Below are 26745 nucleotides of genomic sequence, written 5' to 3' on the forward strand. Positions count from 1 at the left end.
ACACACACACACACACACACACACACAAAGAGCATGCACAGAACTTCAAACTGAAAGAGCTCATTTCTCACAATGCTGCCACCACAGCGAGAAATACCGTTTGTCAGTGAACTCAGTCATTTGGGTGCTGGGGAATAAGGCCTGGGTGTTGATCATTCCTTGCCTGTGTGCTCCACAGTGGTCTTTATCACTGCTCATCCAGTCAACGTCTCTGACTGTGTCCCTCCCACCCTGCTGTGGACAATAAGCCCTTTCTGCCTCACAGGATGGACGATGACATCACCCTGTCATATATGAAGAGCCAGAACTGGAAGCAGCTGCCCCCTTTGTAAACTGATCTTAGAGCAGTTTTTGATATCTCATTGATAACAGTTCATAGCTGAGAGCTGAGAGCGGTTTGGGGAAAGGAAACTGCTCCCAGACCAGCTGGAAAGGCACCGTCTCTCCAGAGAGAAGTATAGTGGGAATGGACGCTGCTTCCAATAACTGAGGCATAAATCCATATGGCTGTAAATGCTGTAAAATATAAATGTTGCTAATAATGACTGCTAGATGCTTTTTGTTGAAATTCAAATTATGGAGTTTATCTAAGTGCGCATGTGTGTTTCCAATTTTAAAGTAAAAAAGTCCTTGGCAAAACAAAAATCCAGTTGTTTACTGTTGTACCAGAATACATTTTGAGTTACTAACTCATTACACAACGTGAATCACAATTGATTCACATAAAACTCTAAAAGAAAAAAATATGGCTCACATCGATTCCAAAGTTTATATTCAATGCAAAGCTGATTGACACAGATCATTTTAGGGTACAGCCTGAATTCTCGCTATCTTTCCAGACCTTTTTGTAAAATGTTCAGTAATACCCCCCCCCCCCCCTCTATATAAGTGGAGTCAGAGAAAGAGCTCTTTCACACAGGAGAAAAACACACCACTGTTTACAGAGTGTGAGAATAGAATGCTGCTCCATCACCAAGCGTCCGTATTTCCGTATCCATGCCTCGTGATGAGGGCCAAAGGTTACTCTTCTCAGCGCAGCTATGGGTCACATGTCCAGCCTCAACAAAGGACTGATTCAATTGGGCGGCCATGTTGGATGGACCCTACAGTGTCAGATGATGCAATGGTGAATTCAGTGAGCAATTGGTCAAAACATTTCACCTCTGTACAAGATGAATGTGGTCTTCAAAAAAAAGAGAAATAGCTTGCCTTCTGGTTCTGGGTGAATTGATAGCTGATTAAAAACAGAGTGATGCAAAATGAGAACAATTAATGTACAATTAGGATTTCTTAGGAACTCAAAGCCTTGGTAAGTCTTGTTAATGCAGATTAGTATTTCAGTCCACTAGAGGGCGCTCAACAAACCTTTATACTTGGGAGTGGAGATTGCACCTTCACCCTACCTCTAACAGAGCTTTTGAAAAACACCTGACACTTAATTAGATTTGAGCAATATTTGGACACCAGCTCCACCTGCTGGTCTGAAACTCTACAGCAAAACCATCTTTATCTACATCCAATTTGATTCCGGACACAGTCTGGAACACTGTTTTGTAGCTATGAAACCCATGATTGTCACTGTAAAAGCCAGCACTTCCTGCACACAGAATCAATAGATTTAGTGGCGAAAATGTAATTACATTTGTCATTTTCACATACCGTGGAAAGACCCACAGTCCATCTTAATGACTTGGCCCACACCTCACTCATCCATCAGATGTGACCACACAAGGCTCTACATGTTATTCCAAAGTTGCTATTTGTTTCAAATTTGCATGATAAATAGCCAACTGTGTTTTCAGTCAATTATTCACTAACTGTTCTTGAGATGCTTTGTCACCGATTTTCACCAGCAACATGTGAGAAAACTAACACTGTACCTCCCACTGCATGTCTGGTATGTGAAGCTTGATATTTGGTTTACTCTCAATAGCAATTACCTCAGCAGAGGCATCCGAACTGGGATCCAGCGCCTGAAGAGAGGCTTTCTAGTGGGGCTCTTTTCCACCCAACATCACCATACATAGAGAAAGAGAGCCTTCACTGGCGTCTAGTGTGAGAGAAGCACATCGCCTCATGTCACATTTCAGCGCGCGAGAGTGTGTGTGTGTGAGAGAGAGGAGAGAGAGAGAGAGAGAGAGAGAGAGAGAACAGTTCATAGACAGAAATAACAGACAACATGATGACAGGGCGTGCGCAAGAGAGAGCAAGAGAACACCTACACTACAGGAACCAGCCTAAAAAATTCTGACAGTATTTCTGCCAAACCTGAGACAAAGAACAAGCAGGATCCTACATAGGAAAATGTCCAACAGGCCTACATGCATACATACATGCTGCATACATACAAGTTCAAATTAATTGCCAACAAGCATATACATCAATGAAATAATTTATTGAAAACTTCCAGAATCCCACCACCCAATAGGTATTTTTGCATCCTAAATGTTTCACAAAAAACTCAATTCATCCCAAGTAATGGTTTTAGGTAGAGCTATAAAATAGATAAAAAACAAAGTAAAGGCTCTTTTAAGCAGCGGTGCGGTCCAAGCAGCTGTGCTTTACATGCTGCTGCAGCATGTGTCTCTGTGTACAGCAGATCCGTATATAACAGAGATATAACAGACGATTTCTAGTGTTAGAAGTCTGAACTTTTCACAACAATAGCTTACTACATCAAACTAAATAGAAACTAAAAAATGATGCAAAAAAAAAGTAGTAGTTCACTAACCGAAATACATATGGCACTCAGATTAGCAACATTCAGTACAATAGGAAATGTGCTTTAGAATTACAAAATGAGTCAGCTGAGACAAAATTTCATTGACATTTTGTTAAGATGGGTCTCTAGAGAGAGAGAGAGAGAGAGAGAGAGAGAGAGAGAGAGAGAGAGAGAGAGAGAGAGAGAGAGAGAGAGAGAGAGAGAGAGAGAGAGAGAGAATGAATGATAATGATGTAAACAGCAATAAGGCATTTGAAGTAGAGGATCACACAAAGTATTAACCTCTACCTGATATGGAATCTCCTTCAAAGTATTCTCAGCAGCAAAAAGATTACATACATTATATAAATCCATATTTTACTTTCATAAATACACACTGTATACAGCTACATACCGTATACAGTCACACTTACTTCACCACATATTGACTGTTGGTCCCTTATGGATGTTGGCGTGGCACAAACAACTTTAGGTGATTCTAAAATGGAACCTTCTATTGAGTTGATTTTTTTTTCATCGGCCAACTATTAGCTATTGCAGAATCACACCCAGAATGTCATGCACATTTATGCTTGAAGCTGCTCGGGTTGGAGACTAATGATGGCTTAAAGGATTCTTTCTGGCACAGGTCCACTTTACACAGATGTATTTTACTGTTGCACTGATGCAAAAAAGGTTAGAGTTGATAATAGGTAAAATGTGTTAGCATTGTGCAAACCTGTTTAAATCCTCACACTTTACCTAAACTGCATTTTTCAGGTAATCTCAAGACTTGCCTGTGTGACCTCTGAAAGACACTCAAGAGGCGCACAAGGAAAACACCCCAAAAGTAAAGTGGACAGCTGAAACCATACTGGAAGGTGGGACTCACCTTCTTTCTTGGCAAAAAAAAGAAAAAAGAAAAAAATTAAGTCATCACTCAGCATGTCAGACACACGCTTGGCGTGTTGCTAGAAAGTGCAGTGGTAAAGTAAAAGTAATGCAGATGCCATTCGCCTGAACTTGTTTACAAACAAACAAACAAGGATGAAATCCTAGAACAGAACCAATATTAGCCCTGCTCTGCACTTACATGAAACATTTTACATCTTCTGTCAGTTTGAACCACAGCAGAAAACGCACAAAGGGTAAATTGGGCAAACACTATGGCAGGAAAATAAACACAGGTTGGAAAAGAAAAGATTACAGGCAGTAACTGTGTGTCGGTTACATATTAAACACTTTGTCACTGAATTGGCTCCAGCTTCCTCATTCCTTGGACAGTGTTTAGTATTGATATTTGCATGTCAGTGTCAAATCAACCAAACAAAAGTCCCTCACTGCCTCCCAGGCTGCTTTAAATATATCCAAACAGTCCAGAGTCCACAGTCCAAAATGTTTAGCCATCCATTAAAAGCCAATGAGAGATAATAAGAGACAAATTTGTGACATAAATGTTACTACTGGTTCAATAAATGTGTGGGAAAAGTCCATAGTATTGTGGTATTCACATAGCTCTGTTCATAAAGATCTCTTCATTCTGCTAATTCTGTAGGTTTGAAAGTTATCAGTTTCCTACAACGTGAGTCGCAAGTATATTATTGTTAATAAAAGCATCGTCAGTTTTATGTTTTGGTTTCCTTATTGATGAATGATAATCAGATATCTGAACATCTCCCTGTATAAATATTCATTATATTTATTTTATATGTACTGTTCTGACGCTGACCCACATTTAAAGCAGTTCATTTCTACACCACACCTGCCCCCAAGGAAAATAATGACCATTCAAAATAACGCTGTATGATCACACAAACCTGAGACACACACTGCTGGATTTAACATTCAAACGCAAGTTGTGCAGATCAGTCTTAATATCAGAGCTCTCGGTCTCACCCACTCCTCCCATGATGCACCTCTCCCTTACATTTGATTAAACAAACTCAGTCCTATGCAAATGTTTAGGCACCTGTGGGTCAAACTGCATCAACCTTTATCTTTAAAGTGAACCTTTAAGTAAAAAAAGCTGACATACCTTTTGCATGATACAAAAGTTGAAATCTTATATGGCATCAAAAAATACCACATTACCTGTTTCACTTCTCTGAGATCTAAAGCACAGATTACACTGAAATTTACAGTGAAAGATTCAAATTAGATTTTTTAAAAGTCTAAAAAGTCTACCTCCCTTATCTATATGCCTAAAACTTGCATACGTTTGTCTGAATCTACTGCATCGATGATAAAATAAGAGATAAAATAGGAGAGATCGTCCGTGAGTTCTGCTGGACTGGTGGAGAGTTCTGCTTGAACTGTACGGCGGCTCAGCCACCGTACACTGTCGGTCCAGTTCAGTTCACACTACCGAGGGGAAAAGAGGGACAGCTGTCCATCAGGGAGAGGACAGCTTCAGTGCGTGGACGGGGGCTTGCCAATGTTCACAGTGACGTTGATGTACAGGGGAGGTCTCTCTACTGACAGAGTCTGGTAAGTGCAGGAGTTCAGGCCATCTTTCTTCCACATGTCTGAGGTTTTGGACAGCAGACGCATCCTGTGAGTGGTAGAGAGAGACCGGTGAGCAGCAGGCACGTCAGAGGTCTACAACCTGAGGTTCAACAAGCCCAATAACACAGATCATATCCTTCAGAAGAATGAGCACCATAGCAGAGTGTTTCGGGGGGGGGGTTCATCACACAGAGCTGAATTACCGCTGCTGTGCTCCGGTGAAGGAAGTGCACAGCACACGCCTGTGATCAGGATTGGGCTCACTCCGCGGGGTGCACGGGGAGTGACTGCAGTATGCACTAGCGAGTGCGCTTATCTGCACACCTCAGAGGGATGTCTGGCTCTTAAAGAAGGCCAGCAGGGAGCTATAGTCTTTTCAGAGGACACGGACTGCCCTGGCGGTGCTGTTGGGCTTAAACACAACATGAACTTTGTCTTGAGTGCTCGAATCACCATATCATTTTATTAGAAACGCCATAATAAAGGGTCAAAGAACGTGGGTCATAGGGAAGCTAATCTCCGTTGCTTTGCCATGAAGCAAGTTTGCGGAAAAACCACTTTGAGAACCGGCAGCGTTCCGACGCATGCGTGTGTACTCACCTGTCTTTGTTCACCTCGTTCCGACGCATGCGTGTGTACTCACCTGTCTTTGTTCACCTCGTTCCGACGCATGCGTGTGTACTCACCTGTCTTTGTTCACTTCGTTCCGACGCATGCGTGTGTACTCACCTGTCTTTGTTCACCTCGTTCCGACGCATGCGTGTGTACTCACCTGTCTTTGTTCACCTCGTTCCGACGCATGTGTGTGTACTCACCTGTCTTTGTTCACCTCGTTCCGACGCATGCGTGTGTACTCACCTGTCTTTGTTCACCTCGTTCCGACGCATGTGTGTGTACTCACCTGTCTTTGTTCACCTCGTTCCGATGCATGCGTGTGTACTCACCTGTCTTTGTTCACCTCGTTCCGATGCATGCGTGTGTACTCACCTGTCTTTGTTCACCTCGTTGCCATTGTCCCTCTGGTGGAAGACCATGGTGTAGCGACCGATGGCTGCGGGCGGACGCACTACTGACATTCTCTGCAGCTCCACCCTGAAAACAAGTGTTCATATTCAAAACACTGCAGAAATATATAAATACATACATGCGACTCTATCTACCAATGCGTTTGGTCATTTTCCAAAATGAATGTTACTGATAACATGCCGTTATAATTCAAATACAAGTTTAGTTTAAAAAGCATGATCTTTCAAATAATGGGACTTCATAACGTTACCTTACACGTAAATTACATGCAATAATCACTTCCTGACTGGAAAACCAGAGCCCATTGGTGGCAGGTTAGTTACCGTTTGCGGAGGTCATCATCCTCGCCTCCCCATCCCCAGTACGAGTTGGGGAAGCCATTCACTTTGAGGAACTGCTGTCTCGACAGGGCCGTCACACCCCCAAAGTAGCCTTTATATCTCAGCCTGAAAGAATCCACAAGAGGCACATCCTTTCATGCTTGCACACTGATGGTAAATGTTTGCTGTGGGCTCAGTCGAACAGGATGTACGTTTTACATTCCTACACGCTACATGTGTACACGTACACGCTACACGCATGCATGTGTGCGCCTCTAATAATGCTGCAGGCTTCATGATAACGATGGATGACTCTACCCCTGTACTCACTTGTAACCTGTGGAGTTCCTGCCCACCACCAAGTGTTTGGGTTGCTGGTCACATGTGTACAGATTGTGATCGTTCTCAGGGACAAGGTCAACGTCGTGAAAGATGAAGCAGTCCCAGCTATAGTCTTTCAAAGCCTCCAGGTATCCAATGTTTAACAGTTTGGCCCTGTTAAACGTCTCTTCACCAGCCTACGAGAACACACGCAGACACACACACGCAGACACACACACACACACACACACACACACACGCCGGTTTTATACCTATACGTGTGTATCAGCTACAAGCTCCTAAATCTAACCTGACAACGAACAACGATCTGAGCCTCAATAACGTAAAAGACGAGACCGGTAGATTTTCATTCCACCACGTCTTGAGCTGCTTACCTGGTGGATGATGTAGATGGCATAGTGCAGTTGCTGCCTCTGCAGGAATGGGTGGAGGTGGTGGAGCAGGTAGAGGAGGTGCTTCTCCCGGTTGCGGTGTGGGATGAGCACTGCCACGCTCTGCTGGGCCACACAGTCGGCGGGCTGGTACTGCCCCCCGGACACGGCGCCATTCTCCCCCTCCACCCGGCCCAGCGTGAGCGCAGGCTCGAAGGACAGCGGCAGCGGCCCGCCTTGGACAAGGACAACAGCACACTCGCGTAAAAATTTACATCAGGGATGAGAGGGGGAAGGGGGGGGAGTTAACGATCACAAACACAACCAACTCGTACGCAAAAGAACAAAGGAACACGGGAAGACTATCAGAAGACGAGCACTTGAGTACGGATAGGTGCAGAAGACTCCCACTTAAGCTAAATTGCCCGGTTTGCCTGGGAACACATGGTCCTGGATCTCAGCACACAGTGAACTCAAACACTGAGCGCGTGAGTGGGAGCTGAGGCCCATATGTATTCCCAAGGCCCAGCTTTGAAGTGGGACTCAAAACAGCTGCAGAGGGGCCAGTAATGGGTAAACAATTATATTCACTCAGCAGGATCTGTGAGATTCAGCACTTAAGGAGAGCCACACCATCCTAGTTTGGCTTCTTTCTGGTGTTACTGATACACGTGCATCAAACATCATCATTCATTTTATCTGTTGAAATGGGAGAAAAACTAAAAAAAAAAAAAAAACCACACACAGGTGCATAATTACTACACTTGTTTTATGAGCTTCTTGCCTTTTAACAGTACAGATGTCTGTAGTTGCTAAATTATGGAATGCATGCATTTATTTGAGCAGGTCATCATGTATTAAGCATTCAGAATGTAAATTTTAGTTGTAGATGTGGCACTGACAAATGAGGAAAAGATCCAGAAACAAGAACAGCCAAAGCAACAGCAGCCAATTTAAAATAAATCAAACTTAAGATCACTCACGGAGTAGAGGAGACTTCTTTGGACAGGGTGCTTTGGGAAGCTCTTCCTCCTCCTTTTCCTTGGTCTGCAGCAGTTCCGTGGGGGTATACAACCCGCCAGGCTCTGTATTCAGACCTGCCTCCACCTCCGAACCCATCCTTTCCCACTTCTGCACCTGAGTGGGTACCAGTTCAAAGGGCTTCACCGTCCCACTAATGAAGGCGGCGACCCACGCTAGCACGCACAGGCACAGGGCCAGCAGGAGCAGACACTTGGTCTTTCGTGTGAACCTGTACACGGTGGGACAGAGGCCCATGGCTGGAGAGTCAGCAGGACGCCCCGTGGGAACGCACACGCAAAAGGACCGACAAACAACCACGAGTCCTGGGGCGGGACATCTGCTGTGAGCGCAAGCAAGCCCAGAAAGCGTAACCGAGTCCGCCGCCTGGGCCCACTAACGCTAGCTGTGTTAGCTCAGAGCTGGTGAGGAGTGGTTTGCAGTGACATCTCTGTATTTCTTTCTGCTAATCCATTTTTTTTGTCCAGGCTGTAACAAAGAGAGACACAAAGAGAAATGTTTTTTTGTTGATTGACAAGTCTGACAAGTCTCATTTCACATTCCAGAGACACATCACAGAACCTCCAGTGGACTTCAGGGAGTATTTTTTCACTTGCCAGACATTCCCTTCCAGATCAATTTGGAAAATATAGTTTTGAATTTCTTGTGTATGCTGATGCATGAAACGTAAATGACAACTTGCCATGCCAGTTACATACGTTTTATGTTTCATAGCAGCAAGAATTATATTACTGCCAACAACTATACTATACTGTTTTATATAGGCAAGTACATACACAAAGTTAATCTAGAGTGCTAGCTATACAATGTATAGGACATAAAATAACTGAAATAATTAAATGATGACATAATAGGAAAATAATATCTCAACATCTGATATCATATGTCAGTTTCAGTTGTGATTAGTAAAACAGACACACATTCAGAAACAAATATAAACCTAATACCTTAAGCAATTCAGCAATCTCTCTTTACAAAAAATGAGATTCCTATTTGATGCAATGTCGAAGACATCTCAACTCTCATTTCAATAATTAAACATGTAAATACTAAAAGAGCAAATATTACTTAGTCAAAATAATTAAAGACCATTTTGCAAAGATGAGTAAACCTTCCCAAAGTTTCAAAAACAAATGTTTTGGTGCTAGTTCAGGTTAGCTGATCTACTGAGAAATCTGTTAAGCTATCACACTCAACAAACACGCAGAATTAGAGTTAGAAGTGGTACAAAAGGTGACAAGCCACATTGGAATGATGGTTTGATAACACCCAGTAAGAAGTCTTGCACAGAAGTGAAGGGCATTTCAATTGCCAGAGGAAAGCAATGGTAAGGTCAAAGCACAAGAAAGCCTGTTTATCTTTTGCCAAGGCTCAAACTGATAAAAATCAAGATTTCTGCATCTGATCTTAATCTTAAATCTTAAATGTGCATTTCAAGTGGGAGGAGTAAGGTGATAAGTGCATGGATCCGACAATGAAGAACGGAAGCGGTAAACTGTAAAATCTTGAAAGGTGAAAACACCGAGGTGGTGTGTAACCTGAGCTCAACCAAGCTCAAATCTGAGCACCACGTTCAGCCGCATTCCCCATCAAGAGTTCAGGCTTTCAAAGAACCCATTCTTCAGGACTGGACCGATAGATGTGACAAAAGGTCAAAATCTTTTACACTCTGTGCCTTTAAAAGTAACATACTAAATACAAGCATTTCCCACATTTGTTGAATTTAATCAAGGGTGTACTCATTTTTGCAACAATAGATTTAAGCAAAGCTACATTATTTATTCATTTTACATACAATCACTGACATCTTCCTATGCTGTTATTAAAAATATAACAAAGAAATACAAACATTTCTTAAGGTCAGAGAAAGTGTATTCATTTACCCTGCACAACTAGTTCTTATTTTCTTGTGACACTATGGCAAGATTCACATCTAACAATAAATCTATCTTAGCTATATATAAGAATTCTCGTAATGGCCGTTTGATAGCTAGTTAGCTAGCCACCATACTTTTTTGACAGAGAATAATAAATAGTTAGATAACTTACATTTCTTAGAGCTAGCTAGTATAACTGAAAGTCCCATACAAGCAAGCCAAAAATAAGTAGCTATTTTGCTAATCATCTGTAACGGTTTTTATAATAGGTGTATTCAGGCAGTAAATTATCTTGAATAAACTCGCTACACTACCTGAGCTATCTAGCTAGCTGCACATACCAGCTCCACAGCATGCCAGTGAGCTAATGTCATTACACAAAACGAGTTAAACTGTTGTAACTAACGTTGTGGCCATCTTCAGGAGTGTGTGAACACAAAAATAAACACACAATTTGGCCACTGTATCTCTGAGACGGCGATCCTACCTGGTGCCTCACAGCAAATGTGTGCTCCTCTCTCGATGGCGGTGTGCCAAGTGAAACGTTACTTCCGAAAACACTGACGTTGGGAACTGAGCGCACGAGCGCTCCACAGTGCACGCGCCCCTCAGGGGCGGTGCACGCGCCCCTCAGGGGCGGCGCACGCGCAGCGGTCCGGCGTGACCCTCCGCGTCACACGACGTGATGTGGCCCAACAGGCAGAGAGGGCGACGTCACGCTGAGCTTCGTGAAACGGGGCAGCAGTCAGACATGTGACTGTTCCGTCAGAATAAAAAATACACACGCACACATACAAACAAATAAACCTTTAATAATTTTAATAACGTTTTGGCAATATAGAGCCTTTACTCAAACTACTATTGCTGAGCGGGTGGCTTTACAGATGCATTTTATTATCTAAATAATCAAACAAAAGAAGATTAATGCTTAAACATTTGTTTGTTTGAACGACTGGGGCATTCACTGCCTGGTGATTTGGGTGGAAAGCAATGAGTCCTCAGTGAGCCCCCATGACTGTGGTCACCTCCAGGCCCCTAACTTTAGTTGTGCTGCTATAGATAAGCCTGCCTTAGCCACATGTTAATCACTGGCACGTGTGCCAATGGATGATGGATTCCCTTCTGAGTCTCAGTCCGGAGTTTTTCCTTGCCACTGTCATCCCTGTCGCCTTGCTCATTAGGGATTTGGACCCATGGATTTGTAAAGCTGCTTTGTGACAACAAATATTTTAAAAAGCACTATATGAATAAAATTGACATTGAATTAATGGCCAAGTGTTGCTAGAATCACGATTCTGTGTCTTTTCATTAGCACAGTGTATACATGTCATCCACCCACCCACATGCAAACCTTTTGAATTTGTGAAGAAAGTTTTGTTCACAGTAGCAGTCAAGTTTGCAGATCCATCAGTTATGAGGCACCTAATTTTGCCCAGAATGCCCCAAACAATTACATGTTACATATACATCAGTTATATGGTCACGCCTCCTCTGTCTTAGCCTTTTCTTTTTCCTTCATCACCATGGCTTTAACAGCCGGTCTAGTTTGAAGAGTGTGTGTGGGGTCCAATTCCAATTTCCCAAAAAAAAATTATAAAGCCAGTGTAACTGCGTTGTGTTAGATGGTAGACTCACACACTCGTTTCCACACTCAGTTTATTGGGTACCAATCTGACAAAACAGAAAGAAAGCGTCGTCACTGCCAGTGAAATAGCATTCAGTTTGGAATGTTTGCTACTGGATGGGGTGGGGCAGAAATGAGCTGTATGCCAACTAGCTATCTGTCCACACCACTGAACAGTATTCAGACACTAAATATATTTTTACAAAGAATGACGGACAATAGACAATTAATTACAGATTAGCATTTTTTGTATGGCATCGATACTACCATATGCACCTTACCATTGCTGTGGCGCTCATCAACTGGGACGATTCTAACTTTAACACCCCCCCCCCCCCCCCCGGTTAGCACGCACGCAGCATCCAATCACGTTAATAGTTCCTATGTTCGACTGACCTGCAAGTGGAATTAACCACTGACCCGTCACACCAGCATCATCCACAGTAGAAGACATCTGGACGTCCTTTATTATGAAAGTGGCAAGCGCCCTTTCAAGATCTTTTTGAGTTTTTTTCTTAAACAGAGCAAACCCTGTACCTGTAATATCATAACTTTGCATTATTAATAATCATTTGAAGGTACTATACAAGTTTTGTAACCACAGCTTAACAGTGATTGTCAATGCTGATAAAGTGTTAAATAATCATGTGGCTATAACTTTATTTGGGTGCATAATATTGACAGACAAAAGAATGGCTCGATACAAATACAAAACTAATACAAATGCTTCTGAATACAAAGACACACAAATCCTACTATACAACCCATGATTACAAAATCAAATTTAATACCCTGGATCCTGACAAATGTCAAAGCTCCACACCCAAACCAGTCTGGTGAGTCACTGCTGACCAGTGGGCCTAAAATATTCTTAAAGCATAAATATATAATGTAATTTATCCAATTTTATTTTATCCACTTAGTTTGACAATCAACATCTAAACAATTACAAAAATATAAGCAAATAAATTATTCACCCGTGTCTATTCAATCTGTGTTGGAAGGTGAGGGGTTAAGTGGAAGCCTGTGAGCCGTGTCTCCCCCTATCAGCACTGTGATGCCCGCTGTTCGTTTACAGAGGGCCTGGCAGTTATATTTCAACGCAATACCAGTTTCAAATGACAGTAAAATTGCCCAATCATATCGTATGTCTTTGTGGGCGGGTTTAACTGTATGATCATTTCCGCCCACTGTGTCGACGCTAGCTGTCGTTAGCGTACCACCGCTAGCTTGTTTGGATTCAGTCCTTTGATGCCCTCGTGCGCGTTGTTTACATATTCCGCTCCCGAGGAACACGGAGCTGTGAACCTTATTTTGTTGGAACCTTATTTTGCTTAAGAAGTTATCTAGTACATATGTTATTGTTTATTGTGTTTTTAAAGGTGTACTGTCGTCTCAATTGTAAACTAAAATTGCAGGTAATTAGGAGAGGAAACAATTTTTTTTGCGGGGGGTGTGGTAGTGGTCACGGTTCGCTACTGCTGCTGACTGAGGTGGGCCATGACTTGGGCCATGACTTGGCACAGTGAAAATACACCAGGGAGTTTGAAGTTTTGCTGTCAGACATAACTGAGATACTTTGGTGGAGTATACTGGCATGAGGACAAGACAAGAGGAATTTCATTTGTGCTCACTCATCAACCTACAGATAACTCATTAGCTAAAATGAAAAACAAGTCTGCAAAAATAATTCAGAGCCCACTTATCTTAACGCCAATCTCCAACAGATGAGATAAGGACACCAAAGACATACTTGTGATGCAAACTCTATATGTGCTACATGCTAATTGATTAACAGCCACTAAAATAACACAAAAGGAACTATTACCACCCCACCTCAGACATTACTGGAGAAGTTGTCAGCAGTATCAGGTGTAACGACTAGCTTTACACTGGAGAAACCAAGAGAACGGATGCTGATAACTCGGACAATCAGAGTTATGAGGCATGTTGGTGCTAATGGACAACATACCTGTGCATTGCCTGTTGTTACTATGACAGCAATAAAGAAAAATTAAGGAAAAATAACTGATCTACTCCCCCAGAACTTTAGAACTGCATTTAATTAATGTTGGGATTTAAACATTGTTTAGGACAGTGGGGGGCGCACCCCCTAGGTGGGGCGCGGAGCTATTGCAGGTGGGGCGCGGAGCTTGGAAGTAAAACGTGTCAATATGGGGGGGGGGGGGGGGGGGGGGTGCAAAAATATTCTCATCTACTAAAGGGGGGCACGGCCGAAAAAGTTTGGGAACCACTGGTTTAGGACATAAGCTGGTTTCACCTCCTGGAACCCTAGAAACAAGCCCAGCTTGTGAAGGACCTATTCTTCATTCTTTTTCTCTGTCGTGTGCACTGCACTGCAATTTTGACTACTTCTGTTGTAAAGGATGTCCCGAATAAGTTTGGAATTTTTATTTTGACTACACAAATCTATTTTGTTTTATTTAAATCGTTTCACTACACTACAACTGCAGATATTACTATTCAACAAGAACCATCAAATCATGTCACCTAATGAGAACAACTAGAACCCTTTATGAGGCAGTAGAAACAGACACCATGAAGAACACACTGACGATCTGTGCTTTTTGGGGACACTTCCTAGTCTTAATACAAGTCATTTTAATGGTTGTTACCTCAACATACAGTGAGGATATTTACTTTTCATGTTGCATACACCTTAAGCTTTCATGTGAAATGGCCTTCCAACAGGATACATTTTAATCAAAACCTTATTTAAATAGCTTCCCTCATGTAAAGGACTACATGATGCTCTTGAGTTATCAGCGTTAAACATAAAAAGATGACAAAAACACTTTCCTAGGCAAAATATACACTGCAGTCTAAAAACAACCTTAAGAAAAGTTATGAGAATGATAACCAGAAATGTTATTCCAGATACAGCTTGTGGTTGTAGCACATTTATAATTACAACCAGGAAAAATGGCTGTGATATTGTCAGAAGTGTCCCAGAAGAGAAAGGTCCCCATCTGCTCATGTTGTTAAGCACTTGTGCAGATGCACCAAATTAGCAGGACGACATCGAACTGCACATATAACAATATAACGTTGCAACATCTTCTTTTGACACTGATCTCAACTTAAAAAACAAACAAACAGGGTCAATGTTACATTGCATGTACAAGCTGGTACTGTTCTTTGACAATCTTGGTCAAAACAATTAAGCATAACATATACCCCATGGGAAAACAGTCAAGCCATTCAGTTCATTTGTGGTCATGACCACACAATCATGGTTTGACAGAGAATTGAAAGTTCAGCTTTCAATTCAGAGACTGGACTCTAAAAAGACTTTTTTTTTAATGTACCAAACAAAGCAATAAGTCATCAACATCTACAATTTCTCTGTAGCAGCCATATTAAGCACCAAAGAATTGCCCCTCTGGCAAGCAAGTCTCTCAGTGTCACAGTTTCACAGAGTTCTCTCTCGCCTCCTCAAAGCTGAGTGAGAGATTAACCATTCCACTCTCGAAGCTCACCCTTGGCCTCTGGCTCCGCCTCTGCCCAGAAGGGGTGCCTGTCTCATTCCCATTGGTCTTCAGGCTAATTGAGGAGGAGGGGGATGAGGCTGAAGACCCGCCTGCACTACTGGATCTCTTCCTTGACGCCGAACTTTGCCTTAGCGTGGCTTTTGCGGCTGCTTTGAACGAGTGAGCGGCCGTGCTGGAGCGAACCTCCTCTATAGTGTTCCTGGATGGCTTGAAGAGGATGATGTAGACCTTATTGAAGAAGATGCATGCTAGCAAGCTAAAGCTAGAAGCCAGAATGGCAATAACCTCTACTGCAGACACAAACTTGCCATAGGTGCTAAAGTAAGCAGGGACAAAGGAGATCCACACAATGAAGAAGATGAGCATACTAAAAGTAATGAACTTGGCCTCCGTGAAGTTTTCCGGAAGCTTCCGTGACTTGAAGGCAAAGAAGAAGCACACAGCCGCCAGCAGGCAGGTGTAGCCAATCAGAAACCCCAGAGCCATCATGGACCCTTCATTGCAGGTTATAAAGATGATCTCATCAATGTCATAGTTTCTGTAGCTTGCCGGTGGGGCATTGTACAGCCAGACCACGCAGATCATCACTTGAACAAATGTAAACAGAAACACTAAGAGAAACTGCAGATTCATCCCCCACCACTTGCGATGCAGACTGGTGGGGATCTTGGCCTCGAACACCAGCAGAACCCGGTTGGTTTTCACCAGAATGCAAGAGATGCAGAGAACAAAACTGATTCCAAAGGCTGGTTGCCGTAGACGACACGTCCAGTCCTGAGGTTCACCGATAAATATGAGCGAGCTGGAGAAACAGCAGATGAGGGAGAACAGGAGCAGGTAGGACAGCTCTCTGTTTGAGGCCTTCACCACGGGCGTATTCCGAAACTGGACAAAAACCGCCATTACAAACGAGGTCAGCAGGACCCCAAGCGCAGCAAACAGCGCCAACGCAATCCCAAAAGGCTCTGACCAGGACAGAAATTCAATCTCCTTTAAGAAACAGGACGTGTGGTTTCCCGTGGACCAGGAATTGTTGGGACATTTGGTACATACACTGGCATCTGTTGATGAAAAAAAATGTAGGTGTTAGACCAAGAGAGTATTCAAAACAAAAATACACACAGGTCCAAAATAAATAACTCAAACGTTAGGGGGAAAAAACAATCCAGTTTCAGGTTGAGAATGAGAAATGTGATGGTAATCCTCTAACCCAGTCATGGCCTGGTGGTTAGGGAACTGGTCTTGTGACCGGAGGGTCGTGGGTTCAATCCCCAGACTGAGGCCATGACTGAGGTGCCCCTGAGCAAGGCCCGTAACCCTCAATTGCTCACTTGTATAAAAATGAGATAGAAATGTAAGTCGCTCTGTATAAGGGCATCTGCCAAATGCCATAAATGTAAATGTAACCCACCTTTATGGTCACTGTATTCACCATCTGAGCACTCGGTACACTCAAAGCAGCAGTTCGGCTTTCCTTCAATGATCCCCTTTCTGGTCCCAGCTTCACAGTCATCACTGCAATTCAAAAATGGGACCTGCCAACGGACAACCAGAAGACCTACTGTTTACTTGACCACAAGCTAGGGTCTTATTATTGGTTATAAAATGAGGTAACATGTTAATATATATATAGATTATTTTACATGTTTAAGTTAACCATGAGTGTTTCTGTAGCAGTATTTAATCAGTAAAGAAAAAGAAAAAAAAAAAAACCTCCAGCATCCTGTTTTTAAACTCACCTCAGTCATATAGCCATTCCACAGTATTTTTGTTTTGTCTATGGAGAGCTTGACCTCTTTTTTGCCATGTATGAAATAATATCCGACTTCTTTGAAGACCACAGAGCCATCCTCAGGTGACCGCTGCCAGTTTATGATGGTGTAGTTGGCCGAGAGTTCGCTGCTTTCGTCAAAACGCACCTTCTCCCCCAAGCTGTTGTGGAATTTCAGGTGCCTCAACTGCTTCAGGACCTGCAGAACCAAAAAGCTATTTACTTTTTGCTAATTTATTTACTGTGTCTTTATAAAATATATATATATATTGAATATACTTTAATATAATTTATTTATGAATAAACTTTGTATAATATAAATAAGAAACAAAGTGATCAGCCAGGAATCAAATTTATGTACTGTATTCTATTAAAAACCGCTATTTCCATGCTGGTATTCAAAGACTGGTTATTCTCATTTCTTCCAATAACTAAGTTCAGAGCTAGTGTTGTGTTAGCATTACCCAAGCAAAATGTTCCATCCAAACCAATTCATGTTGTGACAACAAATAAAAACTTTTTGTCCATTCTGATAAAGCAGAGTGAGGCTAGTGAATCACTACGGAGCATTTTAGCTGAAATATCATAAAAATATCCTGGCTCAAAAAGGTCACGTTACCTGCCACGCCTCCACTTTCCTGATATCTGCACAGGAGCCATTGGCAAAGAGTCCTCTACCAGGTGTACACGTGAGAATGTCCTGGAGTGCCTCAGCTATGGCATAAACTGCTATGTAAACATTGTAGGAGATCCTCAGGTGAGTGTAGTCCAGATACGGTGTCTCTACACTCGTGATGTCCTCCTCACCTGTACACAGTGGCCTAAAGCTGGTGCTTCCATTCTCACTGTCCACCTTCCGGAGGCTGTCCTCCAGGTAACAGTTGAACGTCTCTTCCCAAAACTCCTGTACGAATTCGTTATGGGCAGACTTCTTGGGGTGGACCTGCTGCAGGAACTTCTTGAAGCCAGGCATCTGACCTGCCTGCAAGGCGAAGCCTATAGTCCCACCCATGACATCCAGGTACTCTGGCTTGGCCACCAGGCTGGAGATGGCCCACGCCTCACTCGCTAGCCACACGCGATCTGTGATGTTACGCCTCACCATCTCCTTGACCAGTGGTTCCACATCGGGCCCACTGGCAAACACGGCGATGACCTTCGCAGTAGAGTTTTCAATGCGGTCTGCCAGGCGCATTATCTCAGCCTCGTCGAGGTACTGCGAGATCAGCATGTTCAGATCGATGCAAATGTCCCTGTCCAACATCTCATTTTCAAACTTCTCGATGCCTGGCCGGCCATACTCATCGTCGGAGGCGATGGCGATGACCCAGTTCCACTGGAAGTGATCAATGACCGCAGCCATGGCGATAGCCTGATACTCATCCGTTGGAATGGTCCTCATGAAGGATTTGTACTGGCTTTTTTTACTCAGGAGGCGGCTAGATGACGCGTAGCTGATCTGATGGGACAAGACAGAGAAGATCGACAGGAAGTAAAATGGGAAGAGAGGAAGAGTAAAGACTACGTTTACCTAAAGCACAAATAACAATTGGATTCTGATGCACCAGTTTTGATTGATCATGGGCCAGCTGCCATGTTTTGTGACCAAAATCTTCACTCCAGTGCTCATTACTCTATCAACGGTTAACATACCGTATTTTCATACTTTTTTCCGTCATTTAATGAAGTACATAAAAATGCAAAAAATGGTTTCTGACCTGTGGTATGTAGAAGAGTCCCACAAGGTCTGCCACAGCAGTAGAAACTGCAGACCCAGAAGCCCCAACCACTGCAATGGTTGATGGGATGTTCCCAGTGCAGTTGCAAAACTCATCCAAGTTCAGGGAATCAATCTTATTCTGTGCCACGAAACTCAAGGAGGCCTCCAAAGCCTTGGAGACGGTATTACAGGTATCAAATATGCGGTAGCCCAGGGTGATGTTGGGTAAAAGAGCAGAGCTGTTGTTGATTTCCTCGATGGCGAAGATCATGGCCTGTAGCCAGCGGAATCCTCGGAAATTATATCTGAACAACACAAAAGGGGAGTGGAAGAACGTTTCAGTCAAACAGACAATGCGTAGAAATCAGAGCATAACGATCTGTGATAGAAACAGGCAGCATCTCGTCATTCCAAGAATTAAGACATTCCGTCCATGAAATCCATGTGTCCAAATTAGTTTGCAAGAAAAATTGGTTTACAAAATTCTGAATCAATTCCTTAAAAAGGTGCTATATAAATTTTAAAAACATTTTAATTATTTGTTAAGACTTCTGCCCTTGGATACAGCACTTCAACATACCTTACACACTCGGTTGCCTCTGGTCTAGCTGCCAAGTCCTGATCTTTGGAGGCCACTCCAAAATGAATTGGGAAGAGCCCCCCCAGCAGTATGTCACCAGTCTTCTGCGCCCTCTGTTGGGGGCCATAGGTAGTAACACCAGAACTTGATCCCAGTAGTACAAGGTAGTGCAGGTAGAAATTTAGGTAAAAGCTCATGGTCTCAGCTCTGAGCTGCATCTTCAGAGAGCTTTCTCCACTGAATTAATTAGATTCTGTTTACAGAATTACTGTTTACAGAATCCAGATTTTACTCCCTGTTACACCAGAGGTATCAAATGCAAATGCTTGAGCACGAATATGAATATGTTTGAAAATGGAAATAGATCTGTATTAGAGGTGACCAGGGATGGCTATGCAAGTCAAACCCATTGTGCTAGTCACCAAACAGCTGATGGAGGATCTATCTGAGGGCCTGTCAATCTCTTCTCTGGTGGTGTTCTCTCCTCTGGCGCTGAACTGACCGGTCCTGTCTTCATCTCTGATACTGTTTGAAGTGGATGGGGTGTGCTTAAGGAAGACTGGGTCCAAGAAGGTTCAGTCTAGAGGCGTTTGCACGCGTGTTCATTCTGTCTCCCCTTTAACTACTTTTTGGACTAATTTATTGTAGCGTCACCCTATAGAAAAAAAAAAGAATAACACCTTGTTCTGGTCAAAATATCACTACTAAACAAAATTTAATTGAGACTCCATTTATTCACGAACCTTCAGAAAAGCAATGGCTCAGAACAAGAAGATAGACCCAACCCCTCTTTTATTTTAAATGGGCGTTAGTTTCACACCATCTTTCAGTAGCTTCTGGCCTACCATTTCACCCCCAATAAAACCTGTTCACCTTCCCCCATGACTTATGCATGTTGGCTACAGACACAGAAATCTCTGACCCAGTATCTTCACTAGCCAAACCATAACAAGAAAATTTGATAGCCATCACAATGCTGATCTGAGATCAGCGGGAAAAAAAGGAGTTGTTACTTTGACCAACACAGTAAGAAAGATGTGATGTAAAGGGTGCTTTGTTTCACACCACTGACCTCCTTGCTAGGGTTGTTGGGTGTAACACCATGTTGGCCATAACCTGCCTTCCCACCGAAGGTGCAATAATAGTCCAGCATCTTGCTGATTAACCCTGGAAATATGCAGGAGCAGGACCTAACGATTCAACAGAAACTCACCGGAAAGCTCCCTGGAAAAAGATAGAGGTTCTGATTATACAAAAGAAACTGCATGCTGTGTAGACTTGTTTCATATTAAATGTATTTTAAAGTTGTAAAACAAGTGGCAAGTTTTGATAGTTTCTGTATTACATATGACAGTTGTCCCAAAATTTGAGCTTGGTATACATTAAAATAGTAAGTAATAGCAAATAGTAAGAATATCAGAAATATCACACACACACACACACACTGGCAGTACTGAATACCATCCTACCGCAACCTAAACCGATCTGAACTTCGCAGCAAAATTTCCAATGAAATATATAAACAGCCCTAAATGTGCTTATTAAATCAATACTAACTATTCAAAGTTAATAGAACATTAAATAAGCAAGCAAAGAAATAAAAGTACCAAAAGATCAGGAAAAGGACAGGAAAAGTAAGAATTTATGCAAAAGACACTTACCCCCTTTTAGAAAAGCTTTAAAATCCATCAGTTCTCAAAGAATAGACATACCGACAGCCATGTGATTGTGTTAACTATACAGCTTGGGAAACACAATCACCATCCCTGGAAAAGTTACACCACTATTGAGAAATTTCAGTTGATCATAATGATCAGCCTCTTTGTCAGCTTGCAGATATTTTTATTGAGTTGTTCAATTAAGTCCGGGTAGTCTGACTCAGTGTAACGCTGCCTGTTCCTTTAGGCACAGTAAAACATTAACCAGAGGAGATCTGTCCATTTCCTGTGGGCACTTAGAAGCAGCCTCTGGTCAGTCCTATTTCACATGCCCTTGACCACTTGTTTAAGGGTAAATCCCAATTTCTGAGCCAGAATGCCCCTCAAAATGCTTTTTTATAAAGCCTAAAGCTCAACTTAACATCAGGACATTCCGAGGCTACTATGCAAACCCTTAAAATTGCATTAATCTGTTGGGGGACTTGCAGGACGCTTTGCCCATTTTCCCCCCCATTCTGTACATTTGATCCTAAGGTGGCCACTTTCCTTCTGGAATGAAGGCTAAATTAAGGCAAAACTACCATGGAAGGTTCATTTTCATATTTATTTTTCAAAAAACAAACAAAACAAAAACATGTGGGAGGGAATTGGGGCAGATGTAGCTTTCAACAATACAATAGTACACAAAACTACACACCTCAAAAGAAGAACTTAAAAACACACAGTGCTTCAGTCACTACAAGGTCTTTAGCGTGTAGCACACCTGCACGCCCACTCCCCACCCCTATTCAGCCCATTTATTAAACCTGGTGACGAACACTTCCTTAAGTGAACAAAACGAATCTCCAACAGAAATCTCCTTGTGGCGAGGGTCATCAGCAGCCACCAGATGAGGGGAACAAAAAAGCCTCCATTTCTATTCATACAACAAATTTGTTCTTGGTAATGGAGTTGCTCTTGGTAGCAGTGTCTGCATGGGCCTGATATCCAATCACAAGCTTTGCAGGGAGGCCAAGACACTCTTTGTACTTGCGGCTGAAGAGACAAAAAGGTTTTAAACACAAGATTTGAGATGTTCTGCTGTACATAAAATATCTTCGCTCAAAAACTTTTTTCCCCCCCCCCCATTTAAATTTGAAGCTTTTCTGACTACTACAAAACGGTTTAATGTTCCCTGGTTGTCCAATGGCGTGCTCGGCGCACCGCCACATATCCAAGCAGCCGTGGAGTGCAGCAAACACCCTGCGCCGTTTGGTCTAATGGGTAATTAGCTTCGTTAGTTTTGGTCTAATGGGTAATTAGCTTCGTTAGGTTGCTAGGCACAAATCCCTTTTCCATGACCATTATTGTCCAGAGCAAACTGGACAACCGATGGCCCACATCTGGCTGTGAAATCCACGAGTCCAACATGATGCGTAAAGATGCATCTAACATTGTCTGAACTTTACTCTGGATAATGCTCGACTGCATTTAAAATAATAAAAAAAATTAAAACAAGGGACTTTGTGCTACCCAAATGTCCCTAACCCTGGCTGAAGTCTAAAGCAGACACGCCCTCACCCAATGTGGGTCACAGCCTCAGCGTTCTCCGTGTTGGTGGTCCATACAGCGATTTTGTCCCCTTTAGCACGTACATTAATAACGGCTCCGCAGACGTCTCTGCTGTAGGGGCCAAATCCTTCCCCAATAAGACACAGCAGCTGCAAGAGTGATTAGCAGTCCCTGGGTCACATGACAGAAGACAGCTTGAACCAAAACTCATAAGCGTTAAAGTGCTGAAGGTGCAAATTCCAACATTTCATTTAGGACTTTCATAAACTGTAAGAGTCTCTCTTGGGTTCACGGCACGTGATAAAACACCTCAATGCAGCGGCCTGCTTCCCTTTCCCCCCACTAAATAGTTCATTTCTGCTTACTATGAGCAGTTTCCTGGACATCAGCTAAAGTAAATAGCAATCTCAGTGGTTATTTACAATTAAACGTTTTTTTTTTTTTATAAGGAGATTTTAGTCTAGGTGTAGGATTAATCTTTGGGAAAGCAACCCTCAAAGTTTACAGACTCAAACTAAGACCATGTTGGAATGCACCTCACTGTCCATGCAATGTTTCTCTGAAAAAAAATCTGCCAAATGACTTGAGGAGACTAGAGGAGAATTCATACCAACCTGCTTGGCAACTCTTTACATTTACAAAAGAGCAATTCCCATTATGCTGACCTTCCCACGCCTTCTCTTTCCACAGCTGAACTGATATTATAGCAAGGGAATGGACGCAGATAACATCTCTCTCAACATGTCTCAACATGCCACGAGCTCTTTGTGTGTGTGCGTGCGCGATTTCGGACCGTTTCCCGCCAGAATCGATCCAGCTCGCTGTGCCTCTGTTGCTTGGAGAGGGTGATGAGCCAGCGGCCACCGCACTTGTTGCTTCTGTCCTCCCACATCGGCTCAATGCCGTCCTGCAGAGGAAGAGCCACACAGGCTCTTCATACCGCACTACAGCAGGTGCGCACACACACACACACACACACACACCTCATGCTGTGCTGCTACACAGCACACCAAAAAGCAATTCACACCACACGCTACGAGACACGCAAATCGCACCAGTGCCATCCCAAAGTGCAGGACAAATTCAATGACAAAAAATTACAGGACAAATGACAAATTCAATGACAAATGACAGGACAAATGACAAATTCAATACAAATCCTTCACCTTGAACACAGAATAGTCACAACCTGATGAGAGCTTGCTGGCTGACTGAATGTTGTTGAACAACCTGCAGCATAATAAAGAATAGGCTGATAAGAAATTTCTACTTTCAAAAGAAAATAAATACATTCTTTCTTCCACATGCACACAAAAACTCAACCCTGACACACACCTTTGAGCAAAAAAACAGAACAAAAAACAAACGAGTGCCTTTAAATGCCCAAGCAGGCGCTGGACACCTGAAAATATGCTTATACTATTATATAAGTATAATAGTTATATATTATACTATACTACATTCTTATACTAGAATACCACACCACATACATTATTTTGTATAACCCTCAGTAACAAATATTGGCCTAAATACCACCCATGTTTGAAAGGACATTCTCCCGATTAGAAAAAAGTAAACAAGCCTCTTTGGTTAGTCAGCAGCGGGTTAGATCTCTAGTTTTCTTGTTTTGCACCCATGATCAGTTGTCTCAGACTGCTTTGAAGGGAAGAGAGACAGAAGCTCCAGAACCTTTCACGAACCTATTCAAGACCCTTGATAATGACACCTAAACAACTTTATTGAAGCCATGAAACTCTGATTTGAGTCCATCGTTCAATTTTCAGAGCTACAGTATAACCGAAAACACTTCAAACGTACCCCCAGAAGTCCTCAACAGTGTCAAACTTGGTAATGAGTCTGAGGTTATCCTGCCACATTTTGCTCTTATCGTTCTTGTAGAACCAAAGAGCCCATCTAAACAGAACAGACAAACAACTTTCAAAACACGTGCTATGTACAAAAATAATAATAATAAATAAAAGAAATAACCATATTCATGTGTACCACGTAAGACTCGGGGATTATTATAAGCCTTATTTGAAGTCGTGTGTGAACAAACCGATTTTGTAACGGATGCCTAGCAAGCGGTTCCTTCACGACGCTCACCGCCAATACCTCTTTCTTCTGTGGTTTACTCTTGGGTCGTTTATCAATCTGTCAAGATGACGGCACGAGATATGATTGTTTAATGTGGTATTACTGTACGGCATAATAAAGCCGAAATTTGTTCGGCGTGTCAAGCAGAAAGTAAACTGCCGAAGAAACAGAGCTTTACAGTGCCTGTTATGTGTTTGGTGGAGTTATACTAACAAATTTCGTCGAAGCCAGGTCATGCTCACCAGCTGTACTGCGCAAGTCGCCATGTCGAACCCGAAACGTGGCAGGTTGGCTGAAGATCGCGGTGCGCTTCAAAAAGTCTTCCGATCATTTGCATGGCAATTAATTAGTTAATAGAGTAGCCAATGTTCCTATTCGCTGGTATCGTTTCGTTAGTTTATTTGCGCTTATTAGAAAATATTAGATTTTGTTTGTAAGATTAATGTAAAGAATTCTTATGATTGGGCTATAATAAGGATGTTTTAGATCTAATTTGTTCTTCTGAGCTCTTCGTTGTTATTTGCCAGTGTGCGTGATATGCACAGATGATTATCATGACCAACTATGGAGGCTAAACTGACATCTTTAATTCTGTTGTTCGTGCATAATGTTATTTGTACACACTCCACGCATACTCCATGCTTTCATCAAAACTAGCACTTTCGGATTTTTCTAAAAATTAGTAAATGGGCACCGGTCATGGTTTCAAATCCAAGTAAACTGCTCGAATAGAACTGTGGGATGTGCCTCCCGTAGCCTAAATATCAGACAGATTGTAAGTAGATTTTCTTTCCAAAAGTTGCTAAAAGAAAATTTGATTAATTATATAGATTAATACAACTGATATGTGGCTTTTGTGCTACTGTATTTTGTGTCAGTGTCTGACGCCAATCAAAACAACTAATCTTGCATTGTTGTTACAACACCAATTGATATGTAACGATAGTTTTAATTGCTCTGAGGTTGTGTGCGCGACAGAATGCATGTCGGAGACATCGTATGGTGAGCTTGACAGCTAATTTCACTCATAACTAAGGTGATAAAGCAAGTGTAAGCAGTCTCAACAATAAAGCAAAATGTTTATGAACAATGTTTTGACAGGTTATTTGACATAAAGAGGTCTAGAAATGTATGTACGGCAGCGTATTGCTGCCAAGAATGATAAACAAATGCCATGATTACGAGATCTTGTGACGTATGAACGTCGTGTCATTAAAACGATGTAGTATGTCGCAATTATCAAATCAACATCTCATAATTATGACAGTATCTTGTTAAAAATGACATATGACATGACGTAGGCTTTATGCAGAAGCTTACACAGGTTCTGTACATAACATGTAAACATGTCACTGCGGTCAAGATATCCGCGCGGATACCAATAATATATTGAAAATGGGCATTGAAAGTGCTTTAAAAGTGCTTGAAGTTTACTTCGGAAAAGGAGTATGAACCCTGCGGGAAATAATATACATGGCGGGCAACATTTTTCCAGCTACGACCTAGCCAAATAGACAGTTTTGTTTCCTCGTTGCTTTAAGTGTGAAGCTAACGTAGTGTGGCTGTAGTAAGTTGAAGCTAGCTTGTGGCTACAATATTGTCAATATCAACACCAACACTCAATTGTTTCATCACAGTGATACAGTTTAATTTACAGCTCAAAAGCCACACTTTCCTACATCTGTTCTCACAATTATGGGGGCCTCCATATAGCCTATAAACCCCACCACATCAATTCCTGAACGACCCTTGCATACAACCAACCAGTGAATGAATGGAGAAGATATTGTTGATTTATTAGTTAAATGATTCCTTGTCCGGTGTGGTTTAAGGGCATTCCTTCTTTTGAAGGAACAACTAAACTAACAACTTTTATGCATGTCTTTATTTTCTTTTAGAGACAGATGGACAGATGGATGGATCTTAAAGACGTTGCTGAAATATTGGTTTCACCATTTCACACATGACACAATTAGACACCTTGACATCAAGATATCAGAACACCAGTATAGATACATGCAGGTTTTCTTCTTGAACATTATCCACCAC

General features: G+C 42.3%; 4 protein-coding genes across 5 annotated transcripts in view; 1 reads left to right on the forward strand and 3 right to left on the reverse strand.

The window, feature by feature from the left end:
• tex55 (testis expressed 55) overlaps nt 1–3595 on the forward strand; it is a 31469-nt gene extending 27874 nt beyond the window's left edge. Inside the window, exon 5 of the mRNA XM_077011502.1 lies at nt 3482–3595. The gene's annotated coding sequence lies outside the window, so the exon portion shown is untranslated. The remainder of the gene's footprint in view (nt 1–3481) is intronic.
• On the reverse strand, nt 2377–10822 carry b4galt4 (UDP-Gal:betaGlcNAc beta 1,4- galactosyltransferase, polypeptide 4). 2 transcript variants are annotated; one of them, XM_077011501.1, is made up of 7 exons: nt 10671–10821; nt 8249–8774; nt 7269–7501; nt 6883–7070; nt 6556–6678; nt 6194–6298; nt 2377–5252 (listed from the first exon to the last, which is right to left on the reverse strand). In XM_077011501.1, exons 2-7 carry the CDS (start codon nt 8541–8543, stop codon nt 5111–5113), a joined length of 1086 nt encoding a protein of 361 aa, XP_076867616.1. In that variant the 5' UTR covers nt 8544–8774; nt 10671–10821; the 3' UTR covers nt 2377–5110. The 2 variants fall into 2 exon arrangements, 1 of the variants encoding a protein (XP_076867616.1); XR_013132265.1 differs by having other exon boundaries at nt 5123–5252; nt 5410–6298; nt 10671–10822.
• Nucleotides 10823–14286: 3464 nt separating this feature from the next.
• casr (calcium-sensing receptor) lies at nt 14287–21535 on the reverse strand. Its single transcript, XM_077011504.1, has 7 exons — nt 20463–21535; nt 19391–20045; nt 18809–19115; nt 17710–18549; nt 17059–17289; nt 16731–16854; nt 14287–16380 (listed from the first exon to the last, which is right to left on the reverse strand). The coding sequence occupies exons 2-7, from the start codon at nt 19606–19608 to the stop codon at nt 15233–15235; spliced, it is 2868 nt and encodes a 955-aa protein (XP_076867619.1). The 5' UTR covers nt 19609–20045; nt 20463–21535; the 3' UTR covers nt 14287–15232.
• Nucleotides 21536–21633: 98 nt separating this feature from the next.
• eif4e1b (eukaryotic translation initiation factor 4E family member 1B) lies at nt 21634–25086 on the reverse strand. Its single transcript, XM_077011505.1, has 7 exons — nt 24939–25086; nt 24659–24753; nt 24418–24513; nt 23766–23829; nt 23393–23506; nt 22609–22748; nt 21634–22083 (listed from the first exon to the last, which is right to left on the reverse strand). The coding sequence occupies exons 1-7, from the start codon at nt 24960–24962 to the stop codon at nt 21969–21971; spliced, it is 648 nt and encodes a 215-aa protein (XP_076867620.1). The 5' UTR covers nt 24963–25086; the 3' UTR covers nt 21634–21968.
• Between the last annotated feature and the right edge of the window lie 1659 nt (nt 25087–26745).

Source organism: Brachyhypopomus gauderio, chromosome 7, assembly GCF_052324685.1.
Source record: "Brachyhypopomus gauderio isolate BG-103 chromosome 7, BGAUD_0.2, whole genome shotgun sequence".
NCBI classification, from domain to species: Eukaryota; Metazoa; Chordata; class Actinopteri; order Gymnotiformes; family Hypopomidae; genus Brachyhypopomus; species Brachyhypopomus gauderio.

Bases quoted from the DNA above. Each gene is read 5' to 3' on its own strand.
- b4galt4 (XM_077011501.1), bottom strand. From the start codon at position 8,543: ATGGGCCTCTGTCCCACCGTGTACAGGTTCACACGAAAGACCAAGTGT. The intron at 6,299-6,555 runs GTAACTAACCTG...ACTTGTTTTCAG, and splicing joins GATGATGACCTCCGCAAACG to GGTGGAGCTGCAGAGAATGT. The intron at 5,253-6,193 runs GTGAGTACACAC...TACCACTCACAG, and splicing joins AACGAGGTGAACAAAGACAG to GATGCGTCTGCTGTCCAAAA.
- casr (XM_077011504.1), bottom strand. From the start codon at position 19,608: ATGCAGCTCAGAGCTGAGACCATGAGCTTTTACCTAAATTTCTACCTG. The intron at 17,290-17,709 runs GTAACGTGACCT...TTGGTTCTGCAG, and splicing joins GGAAAGTGGAGGCGTGGCAG to GTCCTGAAGCAGTTGAGGCA. The intron at 16,855-17,058 runs GTGAGTTTAAAA...GTCCGTTGGCAG, and splicing joins GGAATGGCTATATGACTGAG to GTCCCATTTTTGAATTGCAG.
- eif4e1b (XM_077011505.1), bottom strand. From the start codon at position 24,962: ATGGCGACTTGCGCAGTACAGCTG. The intron at 23,830-24,417 runs GTACGTTTGAAG...ATTATGCTGCAG, and splicing joins ACTGTTGAGGACTTCTGGGG to GTTGTTCAACAACATTCAGT. The intron at 22,749-23,392 runs GTCCGAAATCGC...TCACTCTTGCAG, and splicing joins ATCGATTCTGGCGGGAAACG to CTGCTGTGTCTTATTGGGGA.